Source organism: Megascapheus bottae, chromosome 18 (assembly GCF_031878675.1).
Source record: "Megascapheus bottae isolate mThoBot1 chromosome 18, mThoBot2.hap1, whole genome shotgun sequence".
NCBI lineage: Eukaryota > Metazoa > Chordata > Mammalia > Rodentia > Geomyidae > Megascapheus > Megascapheus bottae.
The window spans coordinates 13314544-13334803 of NC_143526.1; the positions used below are offsets into that span (position 1 = coordinate 13314544).

A 20260-nucleotide genomic window follows, 5' to 3' on the forward strand; every position below is an offset into this window, starting at 1 on the left:
ACAATACCTCTGAGGAACCTGTCTGGTACAGCTCTGAAATAAAGTCGTGAAGTGGGTGATGTTTCCCCACAAACAAGACATCACCTCCCAGGCTGTTTCTTCTGTCTGAGGATAGAATAAGAAAAAGATTAATACCACACATCAAGCCAATTGTATTTCTTAGACATCTATTGGATATGGAAGATTCTTTTTTTTTTTTGGAGAGTGCTGGTCCCGGGCTTGAACTGAGGGCCTGGGCATTGGACACTTTTCAGGGCTATCTAGTGCTCTGCGATTTGAGCCACAGTACCACTTCTAGCTTTTTCTGTGTATGTGGTACTGAGGACTCGAACCCAAGGCTTCATGCATGCTAGGCAAGCACTCTACCACTAGGCTATACTCTCAAGTTGTCCAATTCATAAAGTGTTCAATTATGTGGTATTAGAAATATGTAAGTATTCCTGAGGAAATACAAACTATCATCCAGTGATAAGGATTATTCTACACATAACTGATAGTTTCTTACAATTACTAAATAAAATTTTCAGCAAAAATCAGCTTTACAATTTCCTTCCCCACCTAATATATATTTATATTGTCAGAATTAATTATAAAATCCCATTTATTTTGGAAGTTATGTTTCAAGTCAGTATTCTAAAGGCAAATGGCTTGTTTCATCTTAATGCTTCAAGTAAAGCTATTATTAGGCAGACAATGATGGGGGAAAGGCAAATTGAGTAAATTAGTAGTATCTTCCCAACAGATAAGAGCTTTGTGTGCAAACTATCATGTAAGAATGGATTAGAACCAAGGATATTCCTGTTACATTTAAAAACATTTTAAATAATTCAACTACTACTCAATTTATATATGATTAATAAAAGTTAATATATATCAGAAAAAGAAAAATTAATGATTTATACCTCCATGGGAAATCTGACATATGGGGGAAATTTTTTGCATGTGTGTACTGGTATTGGGGCTTGAATTCAGGGCCAATGTGCTCTCTTTTAGCTTGTTCACTCAAAGCTGGCCTTCCACTAGTTGAACCACAGATGCACTTCTGGCCTTTTGCTAGCTAACTGAAGATAAGAGTTTCAGACATGTTCCTGCCCAGCTGGCTTCAATAGTGTAGATCCTCAGATCTCAGTCTTTTGAATAGCTATGATTACCACCAGCATGCATCTCTGGGTACTTTGTAAAAATGTTTGATTTTATACAAAAATGTAAAGTCTATATTACACAGACAGCTCTGAACAAGTAGCAGTGTAACTCTTACTCTCTTCTGGAGTGAGATCTGGGTACACCTCTTCTAAGGCAGCACGCAGCCTTCGCTCATCCACAAATGGTAGCAGAGCAACACCTGGGGAGACCAACCAACACAAATCACTCCATAAGCATCTCATTCCAACTTACATTGGTCTACATAGGCATATTTTCTAGATTATCAAGGCACTCTGGAACTCAACTCCATTTCCTAATTTAGCCAAAACACAGATTCAACTATTTTGTATGTAGTAGCAGAATTCACATTTCTCATACTTCATATGGCTCATTTTGGTTTCTGAGTCTCTTCAATAGAACAGTTGAGTGAAAAGAACAAGTAGACACCTGAATAGCAATCTACGTTCTCTCCTTACTTGTTAAGATGCTTTCAAGCCAACTAATCTTCTGAGTGTTTGACTGGATGTGTGCTTTTGTGATAGCTGGTTTTCTTTTTTGAAAAATGAGAGTAATTCAAATAAATACTCAAATTCTACTCAACTATACTCTATGAAAGATGACTTCTAGACCTAAAATTCCACAGTTTATTCTATTTATATTTTAAAGCCAATCAAGTAGTTGACATAGAAAAGCTAAGAGACTTCCTGTAGGGAAGACTTCCTGTAGGGAACAGAATAGGAAGAGGCTGTTCATACAGAGGCTGAAAATGATCAACAATATGTTACAATTAAGAACATTACTTTAAGATCCTATCATTATCAGAGAAGCTTATCACTAATGCAACATCTATTACTAGAAAAACAAGTTATCTAGACATTGCTCTTATATAGCAAAAGTGTAGTCTGGCTAAGTAAAACTGGTAAACAATAAAGATAAATGCTAAGCAGAGTTAAATAATTTGACATTACCTCATTTAGTTCTCTTAATCACCCCAAGACAACCCACATAGGGGTTATGTTCAAGTAAGAAGTCCTTCAAATGTGAGCTGTAGAGTCATCAAGACTCTTTGGGCTCAGAATCTGAGCCTGCCAATATATGACTATGATAAAAATTACTTATATTCTCTATTTGTAAAATATATAGCAATTACTGTACTATATACACTACACAAAAATTTTTTTTTTTTGCCAGTCCTGGGCTTGAGCTCAGGGTGTGAGCACCGTCCTTGGACTTTCTCAAGGCTGGAGCTCTACCACTTGAGCCTCAGCACCACTTCTGGCTTTTTTTTCTATGTATGTGGTACTGAGGAATCAAACCCAGGTCTTCATGCATGCTAGGCAAGCACTCTACCACTAGGCCAAACTCCCGGCCCCATACTAGACAAATTTTACAAAACCACAATATTGCTGTTTATGTATAATGTTGGTAAATACATACATTCAAAAACATAAAAAAGTATTGAGCAATATTTTATCTTCCTATAATTGCAAGAGATATTCAACATAGGCATGAACTAATTACTATAATTACCATTACTTCTTCTAAGTTGTAAAACTATGTATGGAATAACTATTTCCTAATAGTATTTGATTTTACCTAAAAAAAAAATTCTCTTGCCAGGGACCTTTGGTGAAAATATTAATATAGTAATTATACACTGCAAAAATATTAAAGGTGAAAACTTAAACCTATCCAGAAATGTATATGACTCTCAGGGGACCACCAAATAGACACAACAAGAATAAAACAGGAAGATAGAATTTTAAACATCATTTACTAAAACTTCAATAATTAAAGCAGTATAGTTCGGGTATGAAGATGACACATAAACACAATAGAACAGACAGAACAGAAATAAATGCTCATGTATATAATTTCAACATGAATGCTAAGACTATTTAAGATGAAAAGATCTTTTCAATAACTGATGCTGAGAAAACTAGATATTTAGATGAACAATGAAGCTGGATCCTTACATTGCACAAAAACAAAAACTTAGACTGCTTAACAAGCAAAGTTCAAACTCCAGCACCACCTCATCCTCGCCAAAAAAAGCCCCACAAAAATCTCAAAGAGATCAAAGATCTAAATGTAAGAGTGAAACTTAAAATTAAAGACAGAGAGGGGCCGGGAGTTTGGCCTAGTGGTTAAAGTGCTTGCCTAGCATGCATGAAGACCCAGGTTCGATTCCTCGGTACCACATATAGAAAAAAAAGCTGGAAGTGGTGCTGAGGCTCAAGTGGTAGAGCTCTAGCCTTGAGAAAAGTCCAAGGACAGTGCTCAGGCCCTGAGCTCAAGCCCAGGACTGGCCAAAAAAAAAAAAAAAAAAAAAAAATTAAAGACAGAGGAAAGGGGAGAAAGAAAAGGGGAAGGGAGGAAAGAAAACTGGGGTAAGCTTCATGACAGTGGACATGGCAATGATTTCTTGGATATGACATCAAAGACACAGGCAAAATGAGTAGATTTCTTCAATTTAAAAACTTGTGTATCAATGGATATTAAAGCAGGGGGTAAAGACAACACACAGAATAGGAGAAAATATATGCAAATCGTGTATCTATAAAGGTATTACTATTTAGATTAAATGAAGAACTGCTACAGGCTGTGGATATAGCAGTAATGGCACACTTGCTTAGCATATGTGAGGTCCTAGATTCAATTGCTAGCACTCACACAGACACACAAACAAATCAACTTCTGCCATGCAACAACTAAAAATCAAACAACCCAATTAAAAAATGACAAAGAACAATCTCTGAAGATATATGTAAATGGTAAGTACATGAAACTATTCTCAGTATCAGTAATCACTAAGGAAATGCACATAAAACTATCATGTTACAATTTCATAACTATTGGGATGACTATTAAACAGAAAATTACAAATGTGTTGGCAAGGATACTACTTTGTTTTCCATATTGAAAATACGTGTCAGTGATTTAAATGACATAGCCTTCAATAACACAGCTAGCAACTTGTGTGCGTTTATATACTTATTTAATAAATCAAGGCAAGGACTTTTTTCCCCCCAAGTTCTAAGGAAGGGATTCTCTTTTTTTTAAATTGTTGGGTTAATGTATAGGGGTTACAGTTACATTCATCAGGTAGTAGGTGCATTACTTCTCCCACATTGATACCTCTTCTCATGTTTTTGTCCCTGTTTCCCTCCCCCCAGCCTTTAATTGTTTACTTAACAAATATATAAATGCATTTATTCATTTATTCATTAGTATTTTTATTTTACTATTCCTCATTCTTTATGCCTCTTCTCTGTTTTAATCAAAATTATTCCAGAGAGCTCCATCAAAAGGTGAAACTCCAAGCTTTTTACATACAACCAAAACAGGCATACCTTACATAATTCAACCAGTGAGATTTATTCCCATCACTGATGCATTAAGCCTGTATGGTATTAATGCCACTATGCAAACCAAGTCAACTCTGAAATCTCCTAAATAATAATGCTTCAGATTTTAAAATAGTTATGTCCCCCTTCCTCATGATTCTCTTTAAATCATGTTATTGGATGGTATAACCACATTATAGGGAATAGACAACAAAAAAAGTGAAATGGTAGTTCAACAAATGTGTTTATTATCCTGAAAAAAACATGGAGAAAGAACAGGTTAAAATGCAAAAATCTGAAATGACTGCTGAAAGTTATGGAGTGAAACAAAAGCTGGCCTACTGGCTCAGTAGATGGGATATGTATCATGTTTGCCATTCAATTGCTTTGTAATTACAACTGCTTGTAATTCATTTGTTTAGTAATACCTTAAATCTAGTATTAATCTTATACAAATCTATTCCTTTGAGAAATTAAGAAAAAGCAATGGCTAATTCCAAATATTTAAATATGAATTTCAGTACATTTTCCACAAATTTCCATAGGGTAAAAGTAAATTTCCATATGGAAACTAATATGTTTCTTTTTCAAGAACTTTGAAAGGTTATACAAACTACTGATTGAATAGAATAAAACGTCAGAAATTAATTACAAAGGAGACAAAACTAGTAATTACTAAGGTCTTTGAATTCAAATTACTGTTAATCAGAATGTTACTATTAAAACTATTATTAATCAGGTAGGATTACTAATTATAGGTGGGATGAATATACATTTTATGCACAATTCAGAAATTACTCATTTCCTGAATTCATTTTGTATGAAGTAATTCATACTAAACATTTTTGCTAAAGTGTTTAAAGAAAAAAAGAGTGATGTCTAAATTTTACCTTGCCAAGCGTATTTCTTCCCATTCAAATCGATAGCAAAATCTTCAGGGTAGAAGTCAATTATACTTGAATCCTACATTAAGAAGAAAAGTATAAAGAATCAAAACATCAGGCACATCGCTGTTACATGATTTGAGTTTTATTTAATTAATCAATCCTGATGAGGAAATGAGGTAAACATCATTTAAAAATATTAAGGTACAGGATCATTAATTGTAGGCAGAGCAAAGCAAAATTAACAATATTGTTTAAAAGATGAACAGAGGCTAAGTGTAGCAGCTCACAGCTGTAATGTTATCTATGTGGTAAATACAGATGAAAAGGACTATGGTTACCCAGGACAAAAAGTTAACTTCCAATGGAACAAACAAGCCAGGTGTGGTAGAATATGTTTATAATTCCAGGTGTAATTAGGAAGATTTAGGTCAGATCAGGGGAAAAATCGAGATCTTACTTCAAGGAAGGAAGGACAGGGAGGACTAGGGATGAGTTCAAGTAGTAGAGTACCTGCCTAAATATACTTGAAGCCATGAGTTCAAATCCTAGTACTAAAAACTACCTAACAAGTAGGCTTAAAAATTAAAAAAAAAAAAAATTTAGTAGATAAGAACTCAAGGATTTTTTTTAAAAGCATGTAAAAATGTACACAAAAACCTAAATATTTTGTTTCTGTACTTTAAATTTTAAATTATGAGATGCAAAACAATTATTGGCTAATGTAGTCAAATATATGACAAAACTTAGTTATCAATATGTTCAAAATACTAAAACACTCACGGGATCACTCATAAGCTTCCGCCAAGATGGAGGTAGAAAATTACCACTTGCAGCTGGAAAGACTCCCATAAGTTGTTCCAGTGGTTTAAACTGTGTGCGAGATAGAAAAAAGTAAAGGCTCCAAACCATTATCTAGTCCAAAATTCCATCAACTCTAATAAAGCTTACCGGTTTTGTTCCCTTCTCAAAATCAGAAGACATGTCTGCAATACCTTCGAAGTCTGAAGCAAATGGTGCATAATGGAATGGGTAGTACCACTTCCAGGAAGCACAGCCCTACAATCATTAAAAACAGCATGAATAAAAATCTATGTCAATGATAGGCACAATGAAAAAAATACTAGAATATTAACCTGTAATATTCTATTTATAAAAATATCTATGAGTTCTTAAAATTATTTTGACTAAGTCTTAGCTTTGGCTCATTCATATCATTAACTTTAAAATACTTGTAAAACATCTTTAATCATCAGAAGCTTAGCATCAAGTTTATTATACTCACAAACACAATTTGGTGAAGATTTATATTTGATGACTATTCTTTCTAAGTCTAAGCTACCCATCATGAAATAAAACCAAGCGCAAAAGGGTAATTGGAGCTACCAGTAGACTAGTAGTTGAGTATTAGCCAAACATTTCATTTTATGAAGCTTCATTATATTTTCACACAATTTTCTCTTGCCTAAATAAACCTTAAGTGGCCAAGTGTGGTGGCTCACCCCTATAATACTAGCTACACAGAAGGCAGAGACTGGGAGAACTTGACAGTGAGACCCCATCTCAAGCAATAAAAAAAAGCTGGGCATGGTGATACATTTCTCTCATCGCAACTACAAGGCTAGCATCAAAGTAAAATATTACAAAAAATTAAGGCAAAAAGAGTTACCAACTTCAAGTGGTAGAGCATCTGCCTGGAAAACTCAAGACCCTGAGTTTAAACTCCAGTACCAATAAAACCCAACCACACCTGAGTTCTGGTGGCTCATACCTGTAATCCTAGCTACTCAGGAGGCTGAGATATGAGGATCACAGTTGGAAGCCAGCCCAGGCAGGAAAGTCCAAGACACTTATCTCCAATTAAGCACCACAAAGTTGCAAGTGGAGCTGTGGCTCAAGTGGTAGAGCACAAGCCTTGAGCAAAAAGGCTCAGGGACAGGGCCCAGGCCCCAAGTTCAAGCCCCAAGACCTGAACAACAACAACAAAAAGCAAACACAAAAATAACAAAAACAAAAAACCCATCATCACTACCACAACAAAAAAACAGACTATATTCGTAATAAAGACTTGTCTGAAAAGTATTTTGACTCTGTGCCTAATACATTAAAATCTTGTAAGTAGAAGTGAAATTTGCGAACAGAATAGTACACAGTCAGTATGCGGTGGACTAAATTTATTTTGTATTTATTAACTTCATCAACTCCTAGGTCACACCAAACTTAATTTGGTTTGCTCTTTGAGCATGGAAACAGGTATTACTGACTGTTACGATCCTTAATATATCTATCTATTTTCTCAGCAATCTGACATCTCAATTAAACACAAAATCACTTCAGTTAGAATTCACTTTTTGTGATACTATATGTAATATTACTGAATTATGAAAGGGATACTATCCTTTAAATCCCTTTTAGATTCTCATTGATACATTCCAGGCTTTGTCCTTTAACTGTAGGAACAATCAATCACCCAAATTATCTTAAAATCTGTTTAAATCTGTAGTTATAAACATAACTACATAGACATAAAAATCTATGATGGGCTATATACTCTATAGACACAATGTTTTATTACATAGATTAATATGAATCTATGACACACAAACCCTCAGTTTAATTTTAATTATGTTCTAAAATATAAGTGCCAGTGATTGTATATACAGATTCCCTTCTTGAATACTTATTTGTTAAACATGATATTTGAAATATGATATAAAAATCAATGTTAATAAATTCTTTAATAAAAAAATAGAACCACTAAAATTTAGTTATCTTAAATACAAAGTACAGCCAACCATACTACCTGATACTGAAAATCCTCAACACAGCAAAAACTAACTTTTTTTTATGCATCCAAGCCTTTTCAAGTATTATGGCAGCTGTATGTGCGCAATGGCAATAAACGAACAAAACTTAGGGCCAGGAGTTTGGCCTAGTGGTAGAGTGTCTGCCTAGCATGCACTAAGACCTGGGTTCAATTCCTTGGTCCCACATAAATAGAAAAAAGCCAGAAATGGTGCTGTGGCTCAAGTGGTAGAGCTCTAGAGTTGACGAAGTCCAAGGACAGTGCTCAGACCCTGGGCTTAAGCCCAGGACTAGCCAAAAAAAAAAAAAAATATATATATATATATGACCAAAATAGAAAGCTTTTTAAAAAAATGAAGCTGGGTCAGGCACTGGTGGTTTACTTGTAATCTTAACTACTCAGGAGGCTGAGATTGCGCTTTGAAGTCAGCTAAGGAAAAAAGCTCCGTAAGAGGGCTGGGAGTTTGGCCTAGTGGCAGAGTGCTTGCCTAGCATGCACGAAGACCGGGGTTTGATTCCTCGGTACCACATACATAGAAAAAAAAGCCGGAAGTGGTGCTGAGGCTCAAGTGGTAGAGCTCTAGCCTTGAGAAAGTCCAACGACAGTGCTCAGGCCCTGAGCTCAAGCCCAGGACTGGCAAAACAAACAAACAAACAAACAAACAAAAAACACAACTCCGTAAGATTCTTTTTACAAATTAACCAGCAACAAGCCAGAAGTGGAGCTGTAGCTCAAGTGGTAGAGCACCAGACATCAGCAAAAAATACCATAAGAGACAGAGCCCAGGCCCTGAATTTTATTTCAGAACATTCAGTATTAGATGTAACTATAGAAATCACTATAATTCTAAAACGATTAGCTTTATATTTAGGCAATATATTTTTGTACCTGATAATAATATCGAAGAACCCAGCAAAGACCTTCAACATAAGACTGTACAACCTTACGTCGAAATTTTTCATCAGCTGCATCAACATCAAATTTGTTCTTGTAGTACCGTTGCTTCCAACCAGCCTCCCATAACCTAATAAGCAGGTAAAACCAGTTTATGTTTAATTAATACACTTGCAATATTAAGATTTTTTTACCGATTTATATCTCAAATCAAGTTATACTTAATATCAAGGAGAAATGTGAAGTTAATATAGTCATGTAATTTATTTCTAAGAGTCTATTTTCGTAGGATTTATTTAAGACAGTCAAAATATGAAAAAAATCCAAATACCGATTCTGACAAGTCTGTTACAAAACTGGATTTTAAGAAAGAAAAACCTCTTATGAGGTATGCACAAGAATGCTTGTGCGGGGCACAGTGGTTCACGACTATAATCCTAGCTACTCAGGAGGCTGAGATCTGAGGATCTCGGTTCAAAACCAGCCCAGGCACAAAAGACCGTGGGACGCTTATCTTCAATTAACCACTAAAAAACCAGAAGTAGTGCTGTGGCTCAAGGGGTAGAGAGTGACAGCCTGGTGCTAAAGACCTCAGGAATAATGTGTAGGCCCAGGAATAGGGTGGTAGCTTTGAGCTGAAGAGCTCAGGGACAGCGCTCAGGCCAAGTTCAAGCCCCATGACACACTGTGCTCAAAATTTTAATACCATTTTACATGTGTTTTTCTTTTTCTTTCTTTTTTTTCATTATCCAATAACTTTAAAACTACTTTTTATAGCTGACCATGGCAGTGCATGCAGACCTCTAATTCTAGCATTTAGAACTCATTCATATCATTTTTCTCTCAACTCTTTGTTTTTTTTTTTTTTTTTTGCAAGGTTGAGATAAAATCCAGAGGCTGGCAGGTGCTAAGCAACCATTCTACTGCTGAGTCCTGTAACACACATTGGCCTCCAACTCTCAATCCTGTCTCCTAAAATTCTAGGATTACAGGTATGCACCATTGTGAGCAATTCCTAAAATTTTAGCAAGCTAAAATTTAGTATTTTGCATTGAGAGTTCAAACCTGGTCTTAGTTACAGGAAAGGTGTTAATAATATTTTATAATTCTGGATCACTTTAATTATCTATTATGAATTTCAAATATACAGCTAAGAGGAAATCCCACTCATGAAATAAAACTGTGCATACTCAAGTTTGTAGTTTTAACAAAACAATGATGAGAATTAGTTTTGTGTATATTTTACTGTGGGGAAAAGCCTTTTCAGTTGAGAAGATTAAAGTAAACTGCATTACTGTCCAAGTGAAACAACTTTCTAGCTAAGCAGCTTGAAAATTTAATCTCCAAACAGTAACATTCAGATCACATCTTCAGAGCTAAATGCCTCGTGTCTAGCATCGTGATCCAGGGCCTGGTCTCAGAGGACAATGTGGCTTGGAAGATGAAAACCTGCATGCATGCTAATCTAGATACTTGGGGGCTAACAGCTATAGCTTATACATCTCACTGGAATTTACTGACTATTCTAACTCTCCACATTAATTACTGATGGATAAAAAGATCACAGGTGTGAGTCTTAAGGCACTGCTGCTCTAAGCTAAACAGCATTAATTAGACTACATTTATTTCAGCAATTTGCTAAAAGTGCTCCTAAAAAATAGTTTTACCTGACGTTATCCTCTGGCTCCGGTTCACTGTCACTGTCTTCTGCTTTTCTCTTAATTCCTCCTATTGGAGATGGGGAGCCATCAGATGTGAAACTTGTATTAGGAGATACTGAAGGACTCTGCAGACAATTATGATATTACAGAAGGATTTCATTACTCATTTTACACAAGAAGACACATCCAATTGGCATTATCTACTATGCTTCACAGGCACACATTTTAAAAAGTCGTTATTAATTAGATATAGTAAATATATTTAGAAAGTATAAACTGATCTTGTCCAATTCTAACCTCCTCTCCAAGAGTAATACAAAAGAGTGTCATATGCTTAAACTCAAGGAATTAACACAATTAAGAGAAAAATAGCTCAAGGTACAGCACTTGGATTATTTTCCTTTGGTAATCATTTTCACAGCAAAATTCGTAAAAAAGAAAAAAGTAAAGTCCTAAGAAGAAAAACATACACATATATGTAACATACCAAAAAAACAACAACAGGAAATAGTCAATGTTATATTTAGTAAGAATGTTATTCAACATTAAGGGTTCAACCTAGTACAACGAGTCTAGAAAGTAGTGCGATTCTGCCCAATAATTGTTAAGTAAAATTCAATGCATAATATTATTAGTCACCTTAGTTTTTATTTGAAAAAAAGCACATTTTTTATTAGCATTACTAATACTTGGATGCCACATTAAATTCAGTATTAGTTTCTTTTTGGGCCAAATTCAATTAATTCAACAATAAGGTCTTAAATATTTTTATATTTAATTTAAAAAATTAAAAGAGAGCATTCTGCAACTTTAAGTTAAATGAACAAAAATGGAAATGGCAAAAACATGTTTACAGTAAAGTTTTCATTCTATTATTGACAACATATTAAAAAACTCAAGCAAACTGAATTATCTCAAAATTGAGAATTATTTTAACAGTACTCTAAAACGTTAATGAGGAGACACTTCATATCTTAAGCCCAGAATAGTGAAATCCAAGTAATGCTATACTTCACATAGACAGTGCTCAGACCCTGACTTTAAATCCAGGACTGGCAAAAAAACACACACACACACACACACACACTAATTAAAAGAAATAATTAGCCACTCCTAGCTACTCAGGAAGCTGAAATCTGAGGGTCAAGGTTCAAAGCCAGCCTGGGCACAAAAGGACTTGAGACTCTTATCTCCTATTAACCCCTAGAAAACATGGCAAGTGGGGTTTGGCTCAAGGGTAGGGCGGTAGCCTGGCACTGAAGAGCTCAGGGACAATGCCTAGGCCCAGGGGTAGGGTGGTAGCCTTGAGCTGAAGAGCTCAGGCATAGCACCAAGGCTGAGTTCAAGCCCTATGATCCACAAAAAAAAAAAAAAAGCAAAGAAAAAGAAAAAATTAGTGCAAGCAAGTACTTATGTACTTTGAAAATGAGACAGGTATTTTTAGTCACACAGAACTGAATTTGTAGTGCCAAGTTTTATCTTTATTTGATGTATGGCTCTAGACAATTTAGCCTTCTCTGAAGATGGTGACAGCAATGTTTTATCTCTATACAGATTATTTTAAGGATTAAATGAAATAGTACATGTCATAAATTATTAAGCCATATGCTGCTTGTCTAACACATATGGTTTGGGTAAGACAGTGAATTATCACTATTTATTAATACACTTGTATTTAATTATAAATGTGGCATTCTTATCGACTACATAGAAAAGTCATAATACTTCCCCAGGCTGATTCTTCCTATCTTTCAATGTAAAAAAACAATATGTACAAGGACTTGAATTTAATCCTCAGTACCAAATGAAATACACTAAAGATGAACAACAGTGAACTTTTAAGAATATAAGCTGTTTATCACTTAATGCTAAATATGTGCTCGTCTGCTTCTACCAGTAAGTATATGCATTTCTGAACATACTATATTCACACAAATTTAAAACATTTTTTTTTCTGGCTGTAATGGATTTTGAACTGCTATGCAGGCATCTACCTCCTCCAAAGCATATGTGTAGCACATATACTAAAACTAGGATAACAGGGAAGATCTGTATGGCTCCTGAGCAAAAATGACATACAAAATTGTGAAGTATTCTGTATTGAAAACCAAGCAAACAAAGGATAGCCTCCGCGATAATAATACCACAATTTACAATGCAATATTTGAAGCTTCATGTATGAGGAAATAAAATACCTATCAGATAGTATTAACAATACTGTCAAGTATTAAGTATTAGATATTAAAGTCTACCCACTATAACCAACAGGCTGGGGGGAAAAAACAGCAACAACCAAAAAAACCACACACACACACACACACACACACACACACACACACACACACACACACCCCAACAACAACAAAAACCAACTCTAAAACCTGTAACTTTACAGACTTCCTTTAAAGACTTGACAATTTGGTATCATGAATTCTTTAAGCTTGGAATATTCTAAAAGTGAAAAAGCCAGTCTCTAAATGCTAATTCAGTATCTGTCTCTATAGAAATAATTGTTAAGAATGGATAAAACAAAATAGAGTAAGCAACCTAATTACTAATCTCCCCATTCCTTCTTCCACAGGAGACATGGATCAATAGAGTAGCTCTATGGATCAAGTCTCATGGAGCCTGAATATAGCATTGAAATCCATCTCAAAGCACATAAAACTGTCAAATTTTATGTCTGAGGGCCTCTTTGAGATTAAGATAAAAATACTATTTGGGGATCTCAGCAACTCTCAGATCTCTACAGGAATGTAATCATATAATTTCAAATGGTAGATAAGAACTTATATTCTACTCAGCTTTGACTTCAATCTGTTTTCTTGATTTACAATGTCCTACTTATTAGTTATACAAGAGAACAAAAACCTCTAAATCAATGAATACAACAGAAACCCAGGCTGCTTCCCTCAGAAGATACGAAGTTTCACTTTGAAAACTACAAATCCTGAAGTGTATAGGTGTAAATTAATATCAATACAAGCTAGATCAATCTTCCAATAAACCAAAAATTTCACATGTAGTTTCCTTTTGTAATAAGGGATGCATGAATCAACAGAAAAATTACAGAGTAATAACATTAAAATATCCGAACATGTAATTTCCTGATATTTCATAACAAAAGTATCTACAATATTTCAACTTCTTTCCTCTACTATCAGTTCACAGTTCATGGTCTCTTCCCTCACTCTGAGTTCATGGCAGTTGCTACATAGACTAAGGACAGCAGAGTGGGTGGACTTTTTTTTTTTTTTTTGCCCGTAGAGTGGATTATAAGGCAAGGAGGGATACATACAGTAAATCCACTCAGTTCCTGAACTTACAAACAGGAAGTAACTAGAGTTTGAATCATAAAATAGTATGTCTGAATTGTACAGTTAGGGCTTAAGATGTAATATATGCATTTGAGAATCTAAGAAACAACATTTTGAAAATATTCATAAGTAAGCTGGGCACAGTGGCTCATACCTGCAATACTAGCTACTCAGGAGGCTGAGAGCTAAGGATCTTGGTTCAAAGCCATCCTGGGCACTAAAGTTCATGAGATTCTTCTCTCCAATTAACCACCAGAAAACTGGAAGTGGTCCTGTGGCTCAAGGGATAGAGCACTAGCCTTGAGCTGAGGATCTCAGGGACAATGCCCGGGCCCAGAGTTCAACTCCCACAAGTGACCAAAAAAAAAAAAAAAAAAATGTTCATAAATGATCTTTAGGATGAAGAAATAAAGGACCAAGCTTTGCCTTTTTCTCTTCCCTTAAGTTTGACTCTTAGACATCTCAGTCATGCTTCTAATATCCTGCACTCCCCAGTTCTTTAGGGTAGAGGAAAAGTCATATTTGCATTACTTGAACACTGCGGTACGGTTTATATTCATATACATCAATTATCCCATGCTTTTCTTTTACATCAAAAGATAGATTTTAATAAAGTAAAAATTAAAGAAAAAAGCTCATAAAACAGCCTCAGGGGAGGGGCCAGGAGTTTGGCCTAGTGGTAGAGTGCTTGTCTAGCATGCACAAAGACCTGGGTTCATTTCCTCAGCACCACATACATAGAAAAAAGCCAGAAGTGGTGCTGTGGCCCAAGGGTAGAGCTCTAGCCTTGAGGAAAAAGTCCAAGGACAGTGCTCAGGCCCTAAGTTCAAGCTCCACAAACTGGCAAAACAAAACAAAACAAAAAACCAAAACAGCCTCAGGGGGTTGGGAGTTTGGCTTAGTGGTAGAGTGCTTGCCTAGCATGCACAAAGACCTGGGTTCAATTCCTCAGTGGTGCTGTAGCTCAAAAGAGGTAGGGCAGCAGCCTTGAGGAAAAAGCCCAAGGACAGGATTCAGACGGTAAGTTCAAGCCCCAGGACTAGAAGAAAAAAAAAAAAAAATGGGCCATCAGCCTTAGGTTAAGTGATAAAATTGAGACAAACAACTCCAAGAAGAATCCTGTATTTATCACTCTTCAATGCCACACAAAAGTGAGTCACTTACAGAGTTATTCTGCATCCTCATTTCATAGGCTGCTTGTCTTGGATTACTGGCTACTTGAGAACCTGGTGAATTTCTTGCACCCAAGGCATGAGGGGTTAATATTCCACTAGGAGTAAAAGCTGGTTGATCTCTCTGACATAAATGGGAATAATTAAAGAAATTAAAATTAAATCAGAACAACACAGGTGGCAAAAAACAAGGACAATGAAATAACAGCGTTCTCCCCCCAACCCTAACCCCTTAATCATTGAACTACTATAAAAGACCAAATGGATTTCCATTAACACTACAGAGTTATCTGCAGTTTGAGTTGATGGCTATTTATATTCTGCAAACAACAGTCTATAATACTTAATTCTGGCTTAAAAGTACATATTATACACTGTTGTAGCACATAGTGTCAATTTGTTTCATTAGCTAATCCAATGTCTACTTAAAATTTTAGAAAACACTCAACAGAATTATAAGCAAAGGAAATAATATAAGAATAAACATTTGGGGCCTGGAGTGTGGCCTAGTGGTAGAATACTTGCCTAGCATGAACAAAGACTGGGGTTCAATTACTCAGTACCACATATATAGAAAAGCCAGAAGTAGTGCTGTGGCTCAAGTGATAGAGCATTAGCTTTGAGAAAGCCCAAGGACAGTATTCAGGCCCTGAGTTCAAGCTCCAAGACTGGCAAAATAAATAAGAATAAAGATTTTTAATAAAAATTTTAAAAATAAGATTTTTTAAAGTCAAGTGTGACTTATACTGATGCCTATCACCTTACTAAGATTTAAAGCAAATTAATGAGATATTTAAGTACATGTAAAAAGTAGTATTTCATGGATGACTAGTAAAATAGATGCTGACTGAAAGAAAATAATCATAATAGTAATATGTAATGTAAGTGGCATTAAACCTACACGCAACAATTTTTAAAAACTCTACTTTTCTCTTCCAGTTTCCTGAAGTTGTTCAACTCCAATAAAACATAACAAAAGTCAGTCCCTAATTCCATGACTTTGTGAATGGTACCAAGTGAAGGATATACTTTTTTGTGTGTGCCAGTACTGGAGTTTAATCTCAGGGCCTGAGTGCTGTCCATGAGCTTTTTTGTTCAAAGCTAGGGGTGTATTACCACTTGAGTCACAGCTCCACTTCCAGCTATTTTAGTGGTTAATTGGAGATGAGCCTCGAAGACTTCTGCTCAATCTGGCTTTGAACTGTGATCCTCAGATCTCACTCAGCCTCTTGAGTAGCTAGTATTATAGGTATGAGCCATCAGTACCCAAGCCAGCAACACTTAATACTTTTTGAATCAGCACTGATAGGGCAAATTGAGAAGACAAACAGGAGCAGGAGGGGAAGGGGATCTGAAGTGCACAGCTAGAATCAGACCACAGTACAGTTCCTGGAAAGCCAAACTAAGGTAGAACTGGGTTGTGAATGATTTCAGAGCAGGGAAACAACAGTTTTAGAGTACTGTGTTCTAGGAAGATATAAATGACAAAAACGTCGGAATAAAAAAAGACTAATAACTTTCAAGAGGATTTAGAGTTGATTACTTTCATTACAAAACAAAAACCTATTGTAAATAAATGTAATAGTTAAATAATCACAGCTTCCCATCTCCTGTCCATCAAGCATATCCCAATTCCACACTGAGATCGGACTTCTTTAAAAACGGAAAGCAATTTTCTCTCCCAAAGTAATAAAGGAATAAAGTTATTGTGATGAATACTTTTTTCAAAAACTGTAAACTAATAGCCAATTTCATATTAAAAACTCACCTTCATCCTTTTTCTTTTTTCTCTCTGTCGTCTTCTAAAACTGTCCTAAAAGTATAAAATCCACATAGTCTGTCAAATAATTACACAAAAATGTCAGAGTTAAACATTACCAGGAATGATTCAGAAGGCCATTTTTTTTTTAAGTTTTAAAGGAAGATCCAAAAAGTTTATGTATATAATTAAACTATGAAATAAACTATATAATCAAAGTGTTGCTAAGACTTTAGATCAACAGAAAGAAATGTTAGATACAATTGTTCCTCATAAATTTTAATTTTTTTGACATTTCAGGAAAGTGAAAGAGCCCTGGACAGAAGAAGGTGCAAAAGTGGAGAAGATATAAATAAGAAAACAATCAAGTTTTAGCTAAGTGTAATTACATCAGATTACCATTTTATGAAGATCTGTAAAAGAGACTGTTACATTATTAAGTGCTTAGCAGTTCCCAACTCTATAGCATTGAATGTCACAAAAGAAAAAAAAAGAAATATGCAAATACTAACTCTTAACTTCCAAAAAATTCACTAATGGATAAGAGAAATTCAGTATGCACTGCTTACTCTGGGACAATTTAATACACAAAAATGTCTGGTCCAGCCAGGCATGGTGGCTTAAGCCTGTAATCCTATCTACTCAAGAAGCTGAGATCTGAGGATCAAAGTTCAAAGCCAGCCCAGGCACAAAAGGACCTGAGACTCTTATCTCCAATTAATGTCTACAAAAAGGGAAGTGGGTAGGCCGTTAGCCTTGAGCTGAAGAGCTCAGGGACAGCACCCAGGCCAACTTCAAGCCCCATGACCCACAAAAAAAGTCTGCTCCATGTTGATTCTCTTCCTCTCAGTTCAGATCAGAGGGTACCCAAGGTTTTAACTTGGGGTTCACCCATATGCACACTGGGCCACTGCAAGGCTTCATATGCTCATCCTCAATTTTTCCTAGGTATCACTGTTTTGAAAGGACTTCTAAAATGCCAGGACTTACATAGAGGCCTAACAGGGGGCTAATAGGTATGGCAAGCATGGCTATCAATTGCCTTTCTGTTTTGCAAGTCAGGCTTGTCAACTGCAATGTAGCATCTTAATGACATCTGAGAATGGTACTTCCCGCCAAGAGAGGAGTTAAGCACTAAATACATAAGGGTATATCTCTAAAGTGACGCTTAAGTAACTTATCCTTCTATGCTGATAACTCTAACAGGACTTCTCCCCAATCAACATCTCCATCTGGTTTATTTTAAACTTAACATGTCCCAAATGGAATTCCTGCACATGCTTTTACTCCTTTCACTCCAAGTCCTTCTCATAAAGGTCACTCAGAAAATGCCATGGAGCCATTCTTTTTTTTTTTTTGTCCAAGACTGGAACTTGAACTCAGTTCCTGATCCTTTTGCTCACTGTTGCTCTATGGAGCCATGCTTCAAACCTCCCTGTGGAGTCATTCTTGATACATTCCTTTCTCTCACATTCACAATCCATTTGCCAATTCCCTTGGTTCTACTTTCAAAGTACACTGAAGGACCTGAGGCATAGCACAAGTGGAGAGTGCTACCTCAGTTCAAAGCCCAGTATCTCTAAAAAAAACAAGCGAAAATACTCAGAATCTACCTCTTATCACCTCCAGTACCACTTTCTAAACTGGGTTACAATGTAAAAGCCTCCTCATCTCCAGGCTCACTTCTGATTTTGCCTCTACAGTATAGCTAGTTAACATAGTTAACTGACAAGATCTTTTTATAATGTCAGATCTCAGCATCTTTTTTCTTTTCTCTCTTTTGGCCAGTCCTGGGGCTTGAACTCAGGGCCTGGGCATTGTCCTTGGACACTTTGCTCAAAGCTAGTCTTGTCACTTTTCTACTTAAAATTTTTACTAATGCACTAATAAAAGCTAAGGTTCTTAGAATGATCTGAAGGATGCCACCAGACCTGGATTTCTAACGTCTTTCTGACCTTATCTTTATTAGTTTCCCCTTGCTTCCTCTGCTCCTGCTACACTGACTTGGCATTGGCTAGTCCCTTAGTCTCAAGTGCTTTTAAGTCTTGCATGGCATAGTCAGCTGTCAGTGAGGGCTTCTCTTGTCAACTTTTCTAGAATTGCAACCTCTCCATTACTACCTTCCCACATATTTCTTCATCTGCTTTTTATCTTCATCTACCATCTTCTCTATCATATTATAATACAATTTACTTGGTTACTATATATTATTCATGTAAGCTCCAAAAGGACAAAAATGTTTGTTTAGTTTTTGTTGCTATATTATTAACACTCAGAATTGTGACTGGCTCACATTAAATAAGCATTTGTAAGTTAAAAAAAAATCAATGCTAATTAGCACCATCACATTTCTGGCCTAAATGCTTTTGTTTTTCTATCATGGGGTTTGAATTTAGGGCCTGGTCACTAGTCCTGAGCTCTTTTGCTCAAGGCTAGTACTCTACCACTTTAAGCCACAGCTCTACTTCTGGCTTTCTGGTGGTTAATTGGAGATGAGTCTCACAAACTTTCCTGCCTGGACTAGCTTTGAACAGTGATCCTTAGATCTCAGCCTCCGGAGTAGCAAGGCTTACAGTTTTAAGCCGCTGGCATACAGCTAAATGTTCAATTTTAGTAACAGATATTCCTGTACTCTCCTTCTAAATCCATATTTGCTGACCTACTAAGTATATCTAAGGGATATAGCAGAACAGCATACTCCTAGCTTGGACCTCTTGGACCTCACTGATCTTTCATCTTTTTTTTAAACCTATGAACTCCTTTGGAAATCTGTTAAAAGCCATAGACACACTTCTTTAACACTGAATTTCTGAAGGTTTTCCCTGATGTCCAGCCATGTGGAAGGATAGTATATAACTTTCAGCACACTTATAACAAAATCAACGCTTTAAAATATCCTCTTTACCAGGTCAACTAGAAACTATTAATGAAATCTGAATCACTAGGTAGCTATCAAATTCTATGCATTTTACTCTAGTGTTAAGTATTAATCATACTAAATGATAGAGTCTGCTAAAGCCACATATAAGAACTATTCTAACATGTACCATACAGTAAGTACACATATGCTTTTTTTTTGGGTGCTAGTGCTAGGCTTGAACTTAGGCCCTACACACTGCTCCTTAGCTTTTTCTTAAAGCTATCATTTTATTACTTGAGCCACAGTTCTACTTCTAACTTTTTGGTGGTTAACTGGAAATAAGACTCTCACAGACATTCCTGACTGGGCTGGCTTTGAACTTGATCCTCAGATCTCATCTTTTTTTTTCTCAAGGCT

The 20260-nt window shown here is 35.8% G+C and overlaps 1 protein-coding gene and 1 pseudogene across 1 annotated transcript in view; one reads left to right on the top strand and one right to left on the bottom strand.

Annotated features, from left to right (window-relative positions):
• The window catches only part of Xrn2 (5'-3' exoribonuclease 2), a 77797-nt gene that overhangs the window by 31389 nt on the left and 26148 nt on the right, over window positions 1–20260 (bottom strand). The window contains exons 14-22 of the mRNA XM_090351918.1: window positions 16993–17037; window positions 15217–15348; window positions 10742–10860; window positions 9069–9204; window positions 6326–6433; window positions 6158–6247; window positions 5381–5453; window positions 1259–1342; window positions 8–105 (exon numbers count right to left, since the gene is read on the bottom strand). Coding sequence (XP_090208044.1) covers window positions 8–105; window positions 1259–1342; window positions 5381–5453; window positions 6158–6247; window positions 6326–6433; window positions 9069–9204; window positions 10742–10860; window positions 15217–15348; window positions 16993–17037 — 885 coding nt within the window. The remainder of the gene's footprint in view (window positions 1–7; window positions 106–1258; window positions 1343–5380; window positions 5454–6157; window positions 6248–6325; window positions 6434–9068; window positions 9205–10741; window positions 10861–15216; window positions 15349–16992; window positions 17038–20260) is intronic.
• On the top strand, window positions 12746–12840 carry LOC150050127 (U6 spliceosomal RNA; annotated as a pseudogene).